Here is a 20,632-nt window from a genome sequence, read left to right as displayed (position 1 = left end):
CACTGGGGACAGGAACAAAATAAATATATAGAGAGAATGCAATACAGTAATTAATAATTCCAGTTCTAGAGTTTTAGAGATCTAGGTTCAGATAAGAGATCTATCACTGACAAAATGTGTCATTTTAGGCAAGTCAATATACAAAATGGAAAGTGATAATAACACATTTCCTAGGGTGGGTGTGAGAATTGATGAGAAAAAAAGGATACAGACTACTGTGGATAAGATCTAACATGTGGAAAGTAGTCAATATGCTTATTTTTTTATTTGAAGTAGGAGAAGCTGAGCTTTTCAATTCAGTTTTGATGCTCTGGGCAAAGCAATTTCAGGTAATAAGCGTGTTAGAATGGAAGTCAGGAAACTTGGGTTCATGACCTGGTTTTTTCAATAACTTGTTCTTTGACCTTGGCTAATTTTTTCATCTCTTTGGGCCTTTAAGTTACCAAATCTGTAAAAATAAAGAGGCTGGGCTAAATAATCTTGTATTCTTCAGAATTCCCAAGAGAAACAGAATTAACATGGTATGTGCATGTATGTATATATGTACAAAGAGGGAGAGGGAGGAGAAGAAGAAAAGGGATTTATTTTAAGGAATTAGTGTATCCAATTATGAAGGATGGTAAGTTCAAAATCTATAGGATGGGCCAGCTGAAAACCTAAGGAACTGAAAACTTGCAGTTAAAGTATTCTACTAAAGAAGTCCCCTGTGCTCAGGAAAGGCCAATCTTTTGTTCTATTAGGCCCTCAACTGTTTGGATGAGGCCCAACCACATTATGGAGGGCAATTTGCTTAACTCAAAGTTTACCTGTATGAGGAAAGGGGTCAAGGTGCTGGATATAAAAGAATGAACAAGAAGAGACATAGTCACCAAAACCATAAAACTCCTAGGGAAACACATAGAGGAAAATCTTTGTGAGACTGGATCTGGCAATGATTTCCTAACTATCACATTAAAAACATGAGCAACAAAAGCCAAAAAGGGGCCAAAGAGGAAGGATACATGAAACTAAAATTTCTGTGCACCAAAGGACACAATCAACAGAGGGGGAAAAAACCTATAAAATGGGAGGAAATATTTGCAAATCATACTTCTAATCCTACAACTCAATAACAAAAGATCAAATAATTCAATTTAAAATTGGCAAATGACTTGAACAGACATTTCTCCAAAGATGATATATGAAAAGACCCTCAACATCACTAATCATCCGAGTAATGCAAATCAAAACTGCAATGAGATATCACCTCACACCCATTAGGAAGGCTACCACAAAAATTAATTAATAAATTAAAAAGTGTTGGCAAGGATTTGGAAATATTGGAGCCCTCGTGCCTCTTATGCACTATTAATGGACTGTAAAAGTGTGAACTACTATGGGAACAGTAAGGACAGTCCTCAAAAATTAAAAACAGAACTAACATACAATCCAATAATTCCAATTCTGGCTATACATCCAAAAGAACTGAAAGCAGGGTCTCAAAAAGATGTTTGCATACCATGTTTCTACAGCAGCATTATTCACAACAGCCACAAGGTGCAGGCAACCCAATCACCACTGATGAATGAATGGATAAGGAAAACGTGTTATATACATAAAATGGAATATTATTCAGCCTCAGAAAGGAAGGAAAGACTGTCACAGGCTGCAACATGGATAAACCTGGAGAACATTATGCTAAGTGAAATAAGTCACAAAAAAGCAAATACTATATGATTTCACTTACCTGAGGTATCTACAGTAGTCAAATTCAGAGAAACAGAAAGTAGAATGGTGGTTACCAGGTAGGGTCAGGGCAGGTAGGGTAGTGGAGGGGGAGACTGATAGTCATGGTTTAATTAGTATGAAGTTTCAGTTTCGCAAGATGAAAAAGTTCTGGAGATGTATTACACAGCAATGTGAATACTTTTAACACTGTCAAACTATACACTTAAAAATGGTTAAGATGATAAATTTTATGTTATATATGTTTTATCACAATAAAACAAAATGCATTAAAAAAGATTTCTGCCAAGAAATAAAGGAAAAAAGAAGGGAAGGAGAATTAAATATTCTCTTGGAAGTAGTTCCTCCCTAAAATGTCAAAAATAATTTTAAAATACTTAATTAGCAGATTCCTATACTGGTTAATTGATAGTGAACATTTTTTAATATAGAGTTCTTGTCAAAAGCAGGTAAAAAACAATTGGTATTGTATATATGACAGACCACTTAACTATAAAGGTAAGGTCTCTAATAATCCTTCTGTGATCTCTAATCTTCCTCAGCACTCTATAAAAATTTCTCTGATACCAGGCACCTGGGTGGCTCATTCAGGTAAGTGTCTCCCTTTGGTTCGGGTCATGATCTCAGGGTCCTGGGATTAAACCCTACATCAGGCTTCCTGCTCAGTGGGGAGTCTGCTTATACCTCTTCCTCTACCCCTGCCCCACATTCTTGCCCTCACTCACTCTCTCTCAAATACATAAATAATATCTTTGAAAAAAAAATTCTCTCATACCAAACAAACATCAGACGTGGTTTCTGCCCTTATACAACTTAGAAACTATGAAATTTACAGGTAATAAGTAAACAGTAAACATATAAATAAATATCTCATCAGTTTCCAAGAAGGAAAAGTAACTAATACCAGACAGATCAATAAAGGAACTTCGATAAGGAAAAACTACTTTTAAGAATATTGGAAGAACTAAAAAGGTTGAAAACATTATGCTAAGAAGGCTCACACAAAAGGTTACATACATATTGTATAATTCCTTTTATATAATATATCCACAATAGGAAAATCCACAGAGAAAGAAAGTAGATTAAAATTTACCAGGAGGTGGAAGGAGGCTGGGGGAGGAGGAGGGGATGTGATTACTTCATGGGCCTGGGTGTTTTTAATGGGTAATGAAAAAGTTCTGAAACAAGAGCTGGTAGATGCAACCCACTGGGGAGTACACTAAAGACCACTGAATTGTACACTTCTACATGGTTAATCATGTGTTATATGAATTCTACTTCAATTTTTTAAAAAAATCTATGTCAGGCACCTAACAATAAGCAACAACAGGAAGTCCCTACTACCCTAACAAGGGTGGAGATACCAAGGAAGAAAGTATATTAATAGAGTCTATAAGCCAAGGCCAGCCAGTAGGACTGGGGACCATGGAAGAGAGGCTGCCCAGCAAAAGATGGAACTCTGGAAGGAGCCAGAGACACACAAGAAATGGAATCACTACAGGAGACTCCACAGAAACAGCAGAAGAGTAGAAATAGCCTCACTCTCCAATCTCTTCACAGCAGAAACAGCAGAGTAGAAATAGCAGCAGAAGAGTAGAAATAGCCTCACTCTCCAATCTCTTCACACTTCCTATCATAAGATGATGGCTAAAGCCAGATGGAAAGAGAGCTTGGGGGAATGTATCTTATGTGGGTCAGCCCTATAACTCAGAACAGAGCAGAAGACAGTTGGAAAACTGGCAAATGATGAGCAAAACCCCACACTAAACTAAGCAATACAGAGGAAAAGAACACAGTGCTATGACAGAAATATCTGTGATCAAGAAAATCCCTCTAAAGAGATTAAATATTTGTTAAGACCTAATAGACACACAGAAATCAGTTATTTTTAAAACTGGGGAAGGAATGTTTGAGGTAGAGAAAACTGCATGTGCAAATGTTGTATTCTAAAGGTAGGGAAAAAAAACAGTGCATTTGAGAAACTAAAGAGAAAAAATAGTAGAGGAGAAAAATTCCTGCCAACCAAAGTTAAAAGTGCAGTGGCCAATATTTAAAGAGATTAGCTAGATTTTGACCAGTGTTTGAGTGACTGCAAATCTTAGACATACTAGGCCAAGATTCCTTGAAGATTAGTCTCAAACATCTAGACTTCCCCATCAAAATGCCTACCATTCAGAAAAAGCCATCAATAAAACGTGATATTCATGCATCAGTCAGTTGAACCGAACTCTTAAAGTAATATCACTGTATATAAATTATGTGTATTATGCAAATTACACCCTAATTAATTTTTTTTAAATTATAAAGCAAGCAAAGGGCAGCTGGGTGGCTCAGTTGGTTAAGCATCTGACTCTTGATTTCACCTCACGTCCTGATCTCAGGGTCGTGACACCAAGCCCGTAGGGCTCTGTGCTGAGTGTGAAACCTGTTCAGGATTCTTTGTCTCTCCTCCTCTCTTTCCCCTCCCCCAACATTTCCATGCTCTCTCTCCCTCTGTTAACTTCTGTCTCTCTCTCTCTCTTCAAAAAAAAAAAAAAAAAAAAAGCCAGAGGAAAAGAGCAGAGTACTATCAAAGAAATGGCAGTTAGGATGGCCACTAATTTTCCATCAGAAACAAAGGCAGCCAGAAGATAATGGTATGGTATCTTCAACTGATATTCTAAAGGAAAATAATAATGAACCTATAATTCCATACCCAGGGAAAATATTTTTCAAGATTAAAGGAAAGGGAAAAATATGTTTCCGTCACAGTAAACCTGGAAGAGTTTGCCCCCATCAGATCTGCACTAATGCAAACTCTATAGTATATACTACAGCAGAAGGAAAAGGATCCCAAATTGAAGGCAAAGATGGAAAAAAGAACAAAGAAAATGGGGGCAATATAAGTAAATCTAAATGAAAACTGATTTCATAAAACAATTATACCAATAATTTGTGAAGTTTAAAATTTTTCTACAAAACTAAAGTACCTAACAAAAAATACAATGTAAGTTGGGAGGAATGTAAATGGAAAATCAACAATTGTAAGATCCTTATAATGTATTAATTTTAGAATTTGATAAATCAAATATCCATTCTCTGATTTCCAAAGAAATTTGCCAGAAGATTTTTAAAGAGTATGTAATTATCAAATGGGAAGAGGAAAAGAATATGAAGGAGTAACAAAAATAACCAATGTAGAGGCACCTGGGTGGCTCAGTCAGTTAAAATCTCTACCTTCGGCTCAGGTCATGATCCCAGGGACCTGGGATTGAGCCCCGCATCAGGCTCTCTGCTCAGTAGGGAGCCTGCTTCCTCCTCTCTCTCTCTGCCTACTTGTGACCTCTGTCTGTCAAAGAAATAAATAAATCTTTAAAAAATAATACTAATAACCAATGTAACAGAAGAGGGAAAACAGAACATTTCTACAAAGCACATAACATCATACATTTCACCTAAAACATGTGAGTAATTACATTAAATCTGGATGTTGAAAATGATAAGCTTGAAATGCAAAGATTATACAGGTTACAGATGACTCATCAACCAGCTGTATGTTATCACGAAGTGACACATTAAAATATAATAACATAGAAAGGTTAATAATAAAGAGTAAAAAGAGCTAAACCAAGAAAACACTACCCAAAAGAAACTGGTGTTCCTGTATTAAAATTAAACAAAACAGACTATAAAGCCAAAAACATTCCTAAAGAAAAAAAAATTATAAGGGAAAGGTTCAGTCTGCTAAAAAGTTATAATTCTGTATTTGCATATATCTAGTAATACAGCCTAGAATGCACAAATGAATAGCATCACCCATGAAAATTAACAAAACCACAATCATTGCAGAAGATTTTAATATACCATGTTCAGTAACTGATAGAACACACACAAACAAAAATAAGTAAATATTTAGGAGATCTGAACAATTTAAAATACTTAATCCAGGGCCCCTGGGTGGCTCAGTGGATTAAGCCTCTGCCTTCGGCCCGGGTCGTGATCTCAGGGTCTTGGGATCGAGCCCCTCGTCGGGCTCTCTGCTCAGCTGGGAGCCTGCTTCCCCCTCTCTCTCTGCCTGCTTCTCTGCCCACTTGTGATCTCTCTCTCTCTGTCAAATAAATACAAAAAATCTTTTTAAAAATAAATAAATAAAATACTTAATCCAATGGACATATATGAAATACTACACCCAAAATACCAACACCCAAAGTGAACATACTTCTTTTTTTTTTAAGATCTTATTTATTTGTTTGAGAGAGAGAGAGAGAGACCACAAATGGGCAGAGAAGCAGGCAGAGGGGGAGGGGGAAGCAGGCCCCCTGCTGAGCAGAGAGCCCCATATGGGGCATGATCCCAGGACCCTGGGATCATGACCTGAGCTGAAGGCAGAGGCTTAACCCACTGAGCCACCCAGGCACCCCCAAAGTGAACATATTTCTAAAAACACAGAAAACAATAAACAAACTGGATCACCAATTAGGTCATTAAGCAATGTATTAGTTATCTATGGTGTAACAAATTACCACAAACTAAGCAGTTTAAAACAATAAATACTGGTTATCTCATAGTTTCTGCTGGTCAGCAACCTAGGCCTGGCTTAGTTGGGATCTCTTCTTCAGAGTCTCTCACAAGGCTGCAACTGATGTTGCAGGGAGGACAAGGAGCCCCGTTTCCAGGCTCTTTATATGGTTTTGGGGATGATTCCATTACTTTTGGGCTATTGGAGCTCTTTGCCATTATTCCTCACCAACATGGTAACGTGCTTCATCAAAGCCAACAAGAAAGTCTCTAGCAAGACAGAATTTAAATCCTATGTAACTTAATCAAAGAAATGATATCTCATCACTTTGTTGTACAGACAGTCCCCAAGTTAAGATGATTCAACTTACAATTTTTTGATTTTATGATGGTGCAAAAGCAATACACATTCAGTAGAAATTGTATTTCAAATTTTGAATTTTGATCTTTTTCTGACCTAGTGGTATGCAGTATAATACTCTCTTGTGAAGCCAGGCAGTGGCAGCACACTGCAGCTCTCAATCAGCTATACAATCACAGAGTTGTGATTACACTTATAACCGTTCTGTACACATACAACCATTATTTCACTTTCAGCATGGTATTCAATAAATTACATGGGTGTGCCGCTCACTGTTATTGACCATGTCTTCTCACAAGACTTTCAGGATCAAGCGATTCCTGGCCAAGAAACAAAAGCAGAATCGTCCCATTCCCCAGTGGATTCGGATGAAAACTGATAATAAAATCAGGTACAACTCCAAGAGGAGGCACTGGAGGAGAACCAAGCTGGGTCTCTAAGGCGTCCCACATCATGCGATGACACACCTAATTGGCACCGTGTATTTAATTAAGCTCCTTGCAGATTGTGTGTTGTATTCTGTCACCCTGTAAACATCTTTCTGCCTGGCCAATAGATACCATTTAGCAGGGAAAGATTGTTCTGCTACTATAGCTCTGCACCAGTGGGTTGGTTTGGTAATAAACATGAGGTCTGCAGCTTTAAAAAAAAAAAAACAAAAAAAAACACAAAAACCAGGCATTGTGTTAAATGATTTTGCCCAACTGAAAGCTAAGTTTCTGGGAGTGTTAAAGTAGGCTAGGCTAAGCTATGCTGTTTAGCAGATTAGGTGTATTAAATGCATTTTCAACTTACAGTATTTTTCAACTTAACGATATATTCAACTTATTATCAGTTTATTGAGACATAACCCCAACATAAGTCAAGGAAGATCTATCACAAATCCCACTCAAAGTGAGGGAACAGTAGTAAACAAGTGCATAAATATGCAGAGGCAGGAATCACAGGGAGCCATCTTAGAGTCAGCCTGTCACAGAAAGTATCAATAAATTGCAAAGGACTGAAATCACACAAAGCACACTTTCCAAACTAATATAACACTGTATGTTACCTATACTGAGTTAATTATTCATACTGCTGTAATTATGGCACAAAACATTAACAAAGACTACTAAAAAAATCATGTTCGAAATTTTATCTATATACTTAAATATATCCATGTGAACTCTAAATGAATACTTGTAAATTCTGTTTCCATTTTTCTGATTAAACTCTCCACTATGTCATGTAATAATATATTTCTAAAAAATGACTGATAATTGAATCTAGATTGCCTATGGATCTGGTTCTATTGTCTTCTTCTCTAGGTTTTCAGTCCAATTTTTACTTATGGCATACCTTATTGTTTTTCACTGAGTAGATCAATGGAAACAAAACACTGAGAGATCTATTTGAGGTTCAACTGGGTTTTGCCCCTGAAAGACAGCTAGGCAAAAATATAGATAATCTTACTGTAGTTGAAGATTGAGATGATTCAAAATTGGGCCTCATTTCTTCTGAGTGCTGGTCTACTTTCAGTTTACCCTTATTCTTTAGATGTATCCCATCAAGGTCCCAAATGAAACTGTCTGGGGGTTGTTCACCAGAACTCTTTGATAGCACTTGACCTATACTCTCTCTCACCCCTCTCACCCTCTCAACTGTGAAATTATGGAAATAAAAATTGAGTAATAAAACTGAAATTAAGAACTCTGTAGGTGGGTTTAACATCAGATTAGACTTAACTAAAGAGATAATTAGGGGCACCTAGGTGGCTCAGTTGTTAAGCATCTGCCTTCAGCTCAGGTCATGATCCCAAGGGTCCTGAGATCGAGCCCCGCATCAGGCTCCCTGCTCAGTTGGAAGCCTGCTTCTTCCTCCCCCTCTCTCTTGTTTTGTGTTCCCTCTCTCGCTGTCTCTATCTCTGTCAAATAAATAAATAAAATCTAGAAAGGAAGGAAGGGAGGGAGGGAGGGAAGAAGGAAAAGAAAGGAAGAAAGAAGAAAGAATTAATTAGTGAATATGAAATAAATCAGAAGAAAATTATCTAAGCAAATCATGGAGAGACAAAGAATGGAATAACGACCAAAAGACTTATGGGACAGAGTGAAAGATAGTACAGAGATGTAATTAGATTTCAGACTTAGAAGAGAGAGAAAGACACAACCTTCATAAAAGGGACTATACTAATATTCCCCAAAATTGATGGACATTAAGAGACATATTAAGTAAACCCTAAGAACTCCAGGCAAGATAAGTAAAAAGAAAGCCACACTTAGTCACATATTAGCTAAACCTCTGAAAACCTAAGAAAGAGAAAATCCTAAAAGCAGCCAAAGAGGAAAAGGTTTACCATCTAAAAGCAAAAATAAATACAATAGCTGCTTTCTTCCCAGAAACAATGGAAGCCAGAAGAAAATGTCTTCAAAGTAATGAAAAAAAGTAAACTTTCTTAACCTGCTATTTCCGGGGGGGGGAAAAAATACTCTTCAAAACTGAAGTTAGGAAAAATAATAAGATGAGACAAAGACACTTCAAAAACATATTTAAAAAGAGAATTTTTTGTTAATACACCCCAAAAAAGGAAAAACTAAAAGATGTTCTTCAAACAGAAGAAAAATGGCATGAGACGGAAGAAAATGCAGAGAGGAATAAAAAGCAACAGAAAGAGTACAGAGACAGAAAATCTAAATGCATTTTGACAGTATAAAACAATAATGAAAAATAAATAAATAAATAAATAAAACAATAATGATGTCTTACAGGACTTAAAATGTATACAGAATTAAAACATAAAACAAAATACATAAAACTTAAAAAAACAGTAAATGGATAGTAAGTGTTGTTCTAACATCCTTGCTTTGTCTGAAAGTAGTTAAACCCTTCATTTATATTAGGTTTTAAAAAATCAGGGGTACATGTTTAACCTCTATCATAATCATATTAAGAATAAAGAACATATAGTAAACACAGATTGTATACTCTGCAGGATACAAGGTTATTGTACAAAAGTTACTCACTTCCCTATATACCAGCAATGAACAATCCTAATTGAAATTAAAAATGGTATCATTTACATGAGCACCCAAAAATGAAATATTTTTGTGAGTGAAAGATAGTACACAGCCAAAGCTAACAAAACTCCAGGCACAGACAGCTTCCCTGATGAATTCTACCAAACATTTAAGGATGAAAACACCAATCTTACATAAACTCTTCTAGAAAAAGAGAGATGCAACATTTCTGAATTTGAACCATGAGCGATGTTGGCAGATAAAATACAGGATGCCAAATTAATTATGAATTTCAGAAAAGCAATAACTATTTTTTAGTATAAGTATAAAAGAATTTTTATTTGCTAAATCTAGCAACCCTTTATGAAGCCAGCTAAGCTTGGTACCAAAATATGTTAACAGTACAAGAAAAGAAAATCATATTCCAGTTTCTCTCACAAACACAGATGTAAAATTCCTAAATAAAACATTAGGAAACTACATCCAGACTTAAATGAAAAATAATATGCAACATTCAAATGTCAACCAGTGTATTTCACAACATTAACAGAATAAAGAAATTTTCTATGTCCATTTCAATCTATGCAGGGCAAGCAGTTAATAAACATCAATATCAATTAAAATTGCTATTTTTTTAAAGCATAGAGAGAAATTTCCTTAACTTCATAAACAATTGCTACAGAAAATCTACAAGTAACATCACTTCTAGTTTAAACACTTAAATCTCTGTCTGTAAGAATGGGAATAATTCAAGGATGCCCTCTAGTACCACTCCTTTCAACACTGTACAAGAGGTCTGAAGCAGGAAATATGCCAGAAAAAGAAATTCAATATACTGAAAAAAAATAAATGAAAACTTAAAAACACACTATTTGTAACATTATCACAAAAGCTTATGCATCTAGAGAATATCTAATGAAAAAGTATGAAATACAAAAAAGAGAAACAGGAACATTAAACACAAGTTCACTTCTCAAACTCAACACCTAAAAAAAACGAATCATCAGGTCAAAAATGGGCAGAAGACAAGAACAGACATTTCTCTAAAAAAGACATAGAAATGGCTAACAGACACATGAAAAAAATGTTCACCATCATTCGCCATCAGGGAAATTCAAATCAAAACCACACTGAGATACCACCTTACAACGTCAGAATGGCAAAAATTAACAAGGCAGGAAAAACAAAAGTTGGAGAGGATATGGAGAAAGAGGAACCCTCTCACACTGTTGGTAGGAATATTAAGTTGGCACAGCCACTTTGGAAAACAGTATGGAGGTTCCTCAAAAAGTCAAAAATAGACAGTATGGAGGTTCCTCAAAAAGTTAAAAATAGAGCTACCTATGACCCAGCAACTGCAGTACTGGTATTTACTCCAAAGATACAGATGTAGTGAAAAGAAAGGGCACATGCACCCTGATAATCATAGCAGCAATGTCCACACTAGCCAGGACAGAGCTGAGATGCCCCTCAACAAATGAATGGATAAAGAAGATGTGGTCTATATATACAATGGAATTACTCAGCCATCAGAAAGGATGAATACTCACCATCTGCACTGACATGGACAGAACTAGAGGGTATTATGTTAAGTGAAATAAGTCAAGCAGAGAAAGACAATTATCATATGGTTTCACCTATATATGGAACATAAGGAATAGCATGGAGGACATTAGAAGGAAGGGAAAAATGGGGGTGGGGGGTGGATCAGGAGGAGACGAACCATGAGAGAGTATGGACTCCAGGAAATAAACTGAGGGTTTCAGAGGGGAGGGGAGCGGGGGGACGGGTTAGCCCAGTGATGGGTATTAAGGAGGGTACATACTGCAATGAGCACTGGGTGTTATATGCAAACCGTGAACCATGGAACACTCCATCAAAAACTAATGAAGTACTGTATGGTGACTAATATGACATTTTAAAAAAAGATAATTAAAAAAATAAGTACGGGTAAGCATCTGCCTTGGGCTCAGGTCATGATCCCAGAGTCCTGGGATCAAGCCCCACATTGGGCTCCCCACTCAGCAGAAAGCCTGCTTCTCCCTCTCCCACTCCCACTCCCCCTGCTTGTGTTCCCTCTCTTGCTGTGTCTCCCTCTGTCAAATAAATAAAATCTTTATAAAAAATAAATAAACACAAGTCCAAAAAATGGAGTGGATCTGAAGATGTTATGCTACAAAGATGTTAATTCTCTTTCAGATTCATCTTATCAAATTCATCCTCAAATTCAATATAATTTCAATTATAATTCTGGCAGATTATTTTATAAGAATTGATAACCTGATTACAAATACATTTAATATACAAAGATCAAGAACAGCCAGGACAATCTTGGAAAGGACAAAGCTTAAAAATCTATACCCCCACCAGATTACTGATACTCTTTTTTAATTTATAGTCAATAAAACAGGGTAGTACTGAAGCAAGGAAAGACAAATAGAGCAATGGAACTATAACAGTTGAGAAACAAATCCACATATGTAGGAATGCTTGATTTATGATAAATATGGCACTGCAGAGAAGCAGGGAAAGAATGGTCTTTTCAGTAAATGACAGTAAGCCAAATGGATACCTATGACCAAAAAACAAACAAACAAACAAACCTGAGCCTATCTGATACAACCACAAAAGTCCAGATAAACTACCACTCTAGATATAAAAGACAAAGACAGTAAAGTTTCTAAAGAAAACATGTAGAAGAACATTTTCATGAGCTTGGACTAGGTAGAGATTTCTTTAAAACATGGGACACAAAAAAAGCAAATTCAATAAATGAAAAATATTAATAAATACAGCTGCATTAAAATTAGTCTTTCCTCCTCATTAAGAACGCCATTAAGGAGCAAAAGGCAAGCCTCAGAATGCAAGATCTTTAAAGATTTTTATTTATCTGACAGACAGAGATCACAAGTAGGCAGAGAGGCAGGCAGAGAGAGAGGGGGAAGCAGGCTCCCCGCCAAGGAGACAGCCCAATGCAGGGCTTGATCCCAGGACCCTGGTATCATGACCTGAGCCAAAGACAGAGGCTTCAACCCACTGAGCCACCCAGGCGCCCCAGAATGGAAGATCTTTACAACACATTCAGCAAAGAGCTCCTAACCAGAAAACATAAAGAACTCCTGAAAATCAACAGGAAAAAGACACATACACCAATAGAAAAGTAAGACATTTAAATGGGTACTCAGGAGCATACCTGAATGACCATTAGTAATCAGGGAAGTACAGATTAAAACCCCGATGAAATGTCTCTACATGTTCAAGAAAAAGTATAAAAATAAAAAAGTGACAATACCAAGTACTGGCAAGGATGCAGAGCAACTGGAACTCTCATACTTGCCCACAGCAACATAAGTCCTGTAACCACCTCTATGAAAGAAGCAGTGTGATACAGTCATAATGTGGAAGGGAGCAAAGAAAGGACGTGCATTACTGCAAGGAGCCATACTCTAACGTGAAGGTGAAAAGTGGAAACACACCAGTCAAAAAGATCTGTTGTCTGGTGGGGCAAAATACACAAAAAAGGCACTATCCTTTAACTACTTACTCAGTAAAGGCTCACAGTTTGGCTTTTACAGTGTTACCTACTGTGTGAACTACTAACACTGTGTGCTGTAAACCATAAATTGATTCACCCTCAAATAAGCTACTTCTCATTACATCCTAACCTCAATAGTGCTGACACCCATTTGCTGTGTTCCCCAACACATTCCACAAGAGGAAAACGGGCAAATATGCCAGGGTAAGTAGGAAATTGAGACTGCGGCTCAGGATTAAAGGCAGTTAAAGGCAATACCCCTTCCCAAAAGTCCATTTCTCTTTCAGAGCATTTTGTAATACTGAGTGGAAACATCAGAAAACCAAGAAACTACCCACACACCCTTCTCTTTTTTCCTATTCCACTTGTTTCTTCTAAATCTGGGCAGATATATTGCATCCTATAACTGAGCTGCCAATTATTGACAAACCAAGGGCCAGCAAGTCAGTTGTTTAAACCTCATGAGCCAAACTGCTCTTGAATGTGAGTAAAATTTAAAAAGAAATAACTTTAAATAAAGCATTATTAATAGCTTGAAAAGAACTGCAAGGTAACAAAAGTAATAACAGTTTGGTCATTAGAATCTAGCACACATGCACTACCCAAACTATGTCCCTTTTAGGGTTAGACAGGATGACAGAAGGTGACTGCATCCGTGTTAGAGAAATTTAGATTAAACACGGTCTGTTTAAACTTCTCATGATCCTAAGGGTGTCATTTAAGACACAGAGACATTTAAAAAAGATTGTTCTTATAAATTTTGTGATAATCATTAGATCAATTCAGACAGACCACTAACTAGATCAATTTAGATTTACCACTTCAGCAACCAGTACATCTTTTATAAAACACTTCCAAGTTTCACCAACCTACATTTTACAATCTGAACAAAATTCATTACTAACTTATCACACAGATAAGCTGTTCTGTACTGTAGCTTCCTCCTGGGCTCAAAGTCTTATTTATCAACTCCAATGGCTTTGCATCTCATTCAAAATAAAAATATCTAAAATTTTACTAAAGAAAATTAAAAGGAAATATGAAAAAATGGGAAGCTATCCCTGAATGGAAAGACTATTGGAATTATGCCAATTCTTCTCAAGTTACCTTATAAGAACAAAGAAATTACAAGAGTAATACCAATATTTTCTGTAACCTAAACAAAATGATTCTAAAACCCATCTGGAAGAAAAAAAAAAAAAACCAGTTGAAAAAAGCAAAACATTTTTGTAGAAGAAGTGTAATGAAAAAAACATTTGTCTATCATACACAATAAGTATTATAAAGTTGCCTTAAGGAAAACCACTTCAAGCTAGTTCAAGAACAGATTTTAAAAATCAAAGGGACCAAAAGAAACCCTAGTATGCAGAAAAATTCAACATACACTAAAGGTAACATTTCAAGTCAAAGAAAACACAGGAGTTGTAAACAAAAAAATGTTCCTGATTTTTTTTTAAAAAATGTTCCTGATTAACTAAAATTAACAACTGATTAACTGAGAAAAAAGTTAGGTAGCTATTTCATAATAACAGAACCTATGTGGGTTAACAAGTTAAATATCAAAAAATAAGAAACACAACAGTGCTAGGAGAAATACATGCATATGTTTAATCTGATCTTGTAGTAAAAAGTCCTATATAAGCATACGAACAAAGGAAAAAATAAAAAAGCTGACAGATTTGGCCACATGAAAATAGAAACCGTGACACCCAAGAATGCCATAAATAAATTTAAAGGACAAATGACAAAATAAGGGAAAAAAAAAAAAAAAAGGTGCACATACATGACTGTTCAAAAGAAAAAAAAAACCTGCGATTCCTGGATGGCTCAGTTAAGTGGCTGCCTTCAGCTCAGGACATGATCCCAGGGTTCTGGGATCGAGTTCCATATCCGGCTCCTTGCTCATCGAGGAGCCTGCTTCTCCCTCTGCCTGCCACTCCCCTTGCTTGTGGTCGCTCTTTTTTTCTCTCTCTGACCAATAAGTAAGTTTTTAAAAAATAACAAAAAAATAAAATTAAAATGAATTTTAAAAATACTCCATGTCTTCAGTAGACTGAATTATAGAACTAATCAAAATATATTTAAGTAAATGAAAAAATGGACAATGGATATAAACCTCATAAGAAATAAATATAATGACCAATGCAACATGTGGGGCAGTCAAAATCTCAACAAAAGAAATAAAAATCAAAACAAGATAACATAGTTACTTATCAGACTGCTCACAGTCACATGTGCACATACACAAAAATATCCAGTTTTTATAAAAATCAATGAAGAGGCTTTCTTATATTTGCATACATATATACATATATATAGATATAGCCTTTCTAGAGATTAATTTGATACACTAACAAAAGCATTAAAAAGGAGTATCTCTCTCAAGGAGAGAGATCCCTTTAAACCAACAACTCTATTCTCAGGTATTTGGTTTAAGGAAATAATAATAAAGAAATTTTTTACATGAAATATGCTTTCAATTTAAAATGTAAAACTAGAGACTAGCTTCCTCTGGCATTTCTATTTTTAATTTGGGGGATATTTAAAGGAAGTTTTAAAACATTATATGGCTGGGTAGGATAAGCTATGCTGTGGTAATAAATAAAACCCCAATTCTGGTGGTTTAACAAATCAGAAAGTTTATTTCTCATTCAATGCAAAACCTGCCGAACATATGGGCAACTTTCCAGGACAGGTGTCTTCCATGTGGGGACTCAGTGAGTCAGCTACTCCAATATTGTAACTCCACCATATCAATACAGTTTCCATCACTGACCACAGCTTAAGACGGAGGAAGAGAGGAGGGAAAAAGTGAAGGAAGGGGGAAGGGATGTCCCCATCTAACCTCAAAAGAGCTAGAAAAATCAACCTTTCTGTTTGCCTGGGAAGGAGTAACATAAAAAGGGATTTGGAAATTTATTATAGTATTGTCTTTGCCATAGTGTTCATAGGATTACTGCAACCCAGGATCAGGATGTCGATGTTGTGAAAAAACAGAAGTTTATTATTCATTCTCATTCCTCCAAATACATTCTATGATCCAGTGGCACTTTAAAGAACCTGCAGTTTCCTAAGGCACTCTTTCAATCCACCGTACCTTTACATCTGATACTACCTCTCTCAGTAACTTCCTTATCTTCATTCAAGATTCAAATGTCAACTCTTTTGTTAAGTCTTTCCTCTTTTCTTATACCTCCTGGGTCTCTCCACAACAAATACAGGGGTGTATTCAGCATTGAATATAGGCCTCTATTACCCTGCTTGTCACACTGTATCATAGATATGGAGGTCTGTATCTGCCTTCCAATTACAATGAGAGCTCCTTAAGAGTAAATAACCTAATCCATCTTCCTTTAAACCTGCCCCTGGTATAATGTTGGGGTTTATTAAATGTCTGTTGAACAAACAAATATGATCATAAGAAAACAAGGTCTCCACTAATAAGAGTTATCTCAAATTGTCAGCACTCTCATGCAGTGGGTTGAATGGCACACCAACAAAATTCCTGTCAACCTGTAACTTCAAAATGTGATCTTATTTGGAAATAGGGTCTTCATAGATACAAGGTAAGGACTGAGAAAGTACTGGAAAAAGGTGAGTCCTACATTTAATGAGGGTATCCTTACCAGAGACAAAAAATATACACAGAGAAGAAGGCCATGTGAAACTGGAGGTAGATGAAGTTACACTGCCACAAATCAAAGACCACAAGGAGAAGATATGAGAAGCTGAAATAGGCAAGAACGAATGGATTCTCCCTAGATCCTTCAGAGAGGGTATGGCCCTGTCAACAACTTGATTCTGGATTTCTGGCCTCTAGAACTGTAAGAGAATAAATTTCTCTTGGTTTTTGTGAGTTGTTTCTTTGTTTTGTTTTCTTTTTCTTTTTTTTCCTTTTTTTTTTCCCCTTCTCTCTTCATAAATTTCTCTTGTTTTAAGATGCCGGGTTTGTGGCAAATTGTTAAGAGAGCCCTAGGAAACTAATATACTTGCTATTAGAAATATCAATGTGCAATGTAGCAGGGAAAATACAAAGAGCGAAATGGGGAAAACCAATACATTTCCTCCCAACAGATTTGTAAATCCGGTGGAATTATTATGTAAAACTTAGAGAGTGATAATGGCATTAACAACAGCTGCCTCAACAGTTGTTTCTACTGTCCTCCAACAGCAGAAAATAAAGTTGTCATGACAGGAAGAAAAGTGATCATCCCTGGCACTTCTCAGATTTAGTATCAATTTTGTTACCAAAGTATTCCAGATTTCTTGACTGTCTGGGGTAATAAGCACCAGTAGCATCCTTATAGTACAGGAGAGGTATTTTCTAAAGCTCCCAAATGAACAAGTTTGAGTGTTCAACAAATATCAAATTTAAGCATGGAACTGCAATAGCACTAACAAGGAGACCTTCGCCACAGCGAAACTTCAAAACCTATGAATTTAATAAGAAGCATGTTGAGACAGTTGAAGTTTTTTGTTATTGTTTTTTCAAACTAGGGTTTTCCAACCTCTTTTTCTGTCTTTATGTTTCTTTTGAGTGATAACCTTCTTTCTGTGTTTTTAGGGAGTGGTTTCTTCAAGTGAAAAAATAAGGTATTTTCTATGTAAATCTGGAAATAGCTATGTCTCTGGTTATACTTTATAACAAGTTCCTATCTTTTATTCTCTTCTGAAGCTAAGTTAGAAATCTGAGAAAATTTAAGCCATCTGCTCCCCTAGTTTCATTTCTCTCAAAACAGAAAATCTAGTTCTCTGTAGAGGTATAATACAGGCTTTAAGTCTTGGAATCCATTTTAGGGGAAGGACTAGGCAGAAGACAACACATCCTGCCCTCCCCATTTCAAATTGTAAAGCTTCTCTCACAATTATTTCTCTTCCCAAATCCTGGTCCTATATGAAAAGCTCGTTAAAGCACATTATTCTCCTACCTGGTTTCTCTGCATCTAACCATTCTGTATCCTTCCAATTTACTTTCTGTCAAAATGAAAACTGTTGTAACACTGCTGTCAATGTGTCACATCTCTGCTCAAAAACCTCCCAGGTGAAATCGCAAAATCAGAGTCACTGGGTCAGGTATGAGAAGACATTTAACTATAAAAAATACATCACTGTTACTATTCAGTATTACTAATTCTTTTAAAAGTTATAACAATAGGGGGGGCGCCTGGGTGGCTCAGTGGGTTAAAGCCTCTGCCTTCGGCTCAGGTCATCATCCCAGGGTCCTGGGATCGAGCCCCACATCCGGCTCTCTGCTCCACAGGGAGCCTGTTTCCTCCTCTCTCTCTGCCTGCCTCTCTGCCTAGTTGTGATTTCTCTCTGTCAAATAAATAAAATATTAAAAAAAAAAGTTATAACAATAAAAGTACCTAAATCAAATTCAAAATTATAACAGAAAAATCTTTCAGATAGTAAAGTTGGAAGCTAACGCTAAGTTTTCAATACTCATTACCAAGGTGTAAACAACTGAAATAAATGTTCACTATTAAAATACTAGGGGGAATATATTCAACTAACTTAACTATAGTATGAACGACTCCTAAGATGTTCTTTTTTGATATGTTCAGAGCACAAAGAACTCTCTACAGCAGGGAATTAAAAAGTTTGTTTTGTTTTGTTTCATAAAAAGGAATACACATCTATTAGCCTGCCCCTTTGCTCGATGACTGCACACTTTTTGTTGGCACTATGCAAGAAAAACAAGAAGAGAGTTCATTTCTGTAGTAACTAAATTTCTACTATTATTTTTATAAATGAAACAACAAAAATCAAGTTGCTATGTATTCACGAAACATGTCTGCTTATCTTAGTTTGCATTAGTGACACCAACACCAAGCAAATGGCCACTATAGGATAGCCAACCACATATTCCAAGTTCACATACTCCCAAGAACTCAAAATACACAAAACTTTCTGGTATGCAAGAAGTCTGGTATTTATAGACTTGAGTCTTTTTTCATAATTATATAAAGTACTGTATCTCCAGTTTTATTCAATCAGAATTTCATAAGGCCTTGATCACTGCCGGCATGGCAACACAAAAAAATGTCAGCAAATACATATAAGCAATGGAGAAAAGGCCTAAGTTTTTTGGATCAGATTTTGATAATCGCACAGCATCTTATGCTTTCACAGAAAGGAAGAGTGGGGTATCCTAAGGATACTCATTACCTGTCAGGTCGTTCTAACAACTATTTCCAAATGGCTATAAACCTGTTTATCCCTCTATATCAGTAGATAATTTGGCAAAACTAGTAATTTTTAAGAGAGGGGGGAAAATTTGAGCATGTTCTGCTTTAAAATGAGTACATTACAAATCAGATTCTATGCTAGCCATCCCAAGATACTGAAAAAAGGCAAAAAAAAATTTTTTTAATGAAGTCTTATCAAAATTAATCAACTTGAAGACAGTAAAAGACTGGATCCTGATTCTCTATACTTCAACACTATGAACAAACCCATTCCTCAGAGATATAATAGAACATTTCTATAAGTTTAATTGATTTTCAACATGGGTGATAAAGTAATTTAATGAGGAAGGGATAATCCTTTCAAAAATGGTACTGGAACAACTAGATATTCACTTGACATAAGGGCATGAATAATAAAATAGTTCATAAATTGAACATCAAAATTAAAATTCCCTATTTTTCAAAAGACACCATTAAGAAAATGAAATGGCGGTCAGGGAGCCTGAGTGGTTCAGTGGGTTAAGCTAAGCTCAGGTCTGCCTTCAGCTCAAGTCATGATCCTGGGGTCCTGGGATCAAGCCCCACATCAGGCTCTCTGCTCAGCGGGGAGCCTGCTTCCCTTCCTCTCACTCTGCCTGCCTCTCTGCCTACTTGTGATCTCTGTCTGTCAAATAAATAAATAAAATCTTAACAAAAAAAAAAAGAGAAGAAAATGAGATGGTGAGCCTTATACTGGAAGAAAATATCTATAATAAATATATTTGACAAAGGACTAGAATATTTATTATATAAAGAATATATAGAGAACTCATAATTCAGTAGAATAAGAAAATGAAAAATCCAAATTTAATTAATACACAAAAGACCTGAAGAGATAAATCCCTGAAGAATATAAACGACCTGTGATAATGCACGTGTTCTATATTTTGATGGAGATATTTACATGGGTATATAGAATTGTCAAAATTCATCTAACAGCATATACTTGTTAAAGATTTATTTATTTATTTTAGAGACTAAGACAGAACCAAGAGAGTTTACTTGTTGAGAGTTTACACAGTTTACCCAACTGTGCCAACCCAGGCACCCCTCCTCTAATTGTACATTTAAGATCTATGCATTTCACTTCATAAAAATTATAACTAATAAAAATATTCCATAATGCCTACTGTTAGCAAAGATAAACTTTGTTATCTATAAATCGGTACATTTCTCAAGTGCAACCAGGTAATTCATATCAAATTTGACTGAGCAATTTTTATGTCTAGGAATATATTGCAAGGAAGTTGTCAAACAGTAAACATAAGAGTATTTACTGCACCACTATTTTGTT

At 36.0% G+C, this 20,632-nt stretch overlaps 2 protein-coding genes across 4 annotated transcripts in view; one reads left to right on the top strand and one right to left on the bottom strand.

The window, feature by feature from the left end:
• FAF1 (Fas associated factor 1) overlaps positions 1-20,632 on the bottom strand; it is a 495,897-nt gene that overhangs the window by 378,925 nt on the left and 96,340 nt on the right. The window lies entirely within an intron of this gene.
• Positions 6,849-7,044, top strand: LOC123940622 (60S ribosomal protein L39-like). The gene has a single exon (XM_046003564.1). It carries the CDS (start codon positions 6,868-6,870, stop codon positions 7,021-7,023), a length of 156 nt encoding a protein of 51 aa, XP_045859520.1. The 5' UTR covers positions 6,849-6,867; the 3' UTR covers positions 7,024-7,044.

This window comes from Meles meles, chromosome 1 (genome assembly GCF_922984935.1).
Source record: "Meles meles chromosome 1, mMelMel3.1 paternal haplotype, whole genome shotgun sequence".
In the NCBI taxonomy this organism is placed as follows: domain Eukaryota; kingdom Metazoa; phylum Chordata; class Mammalia; order Carnivora; family Mustelidae; genus Meles; species Meles meles.
This window is presented reverse-complemented; position numbering and strand designations above follow the sequence as displayed.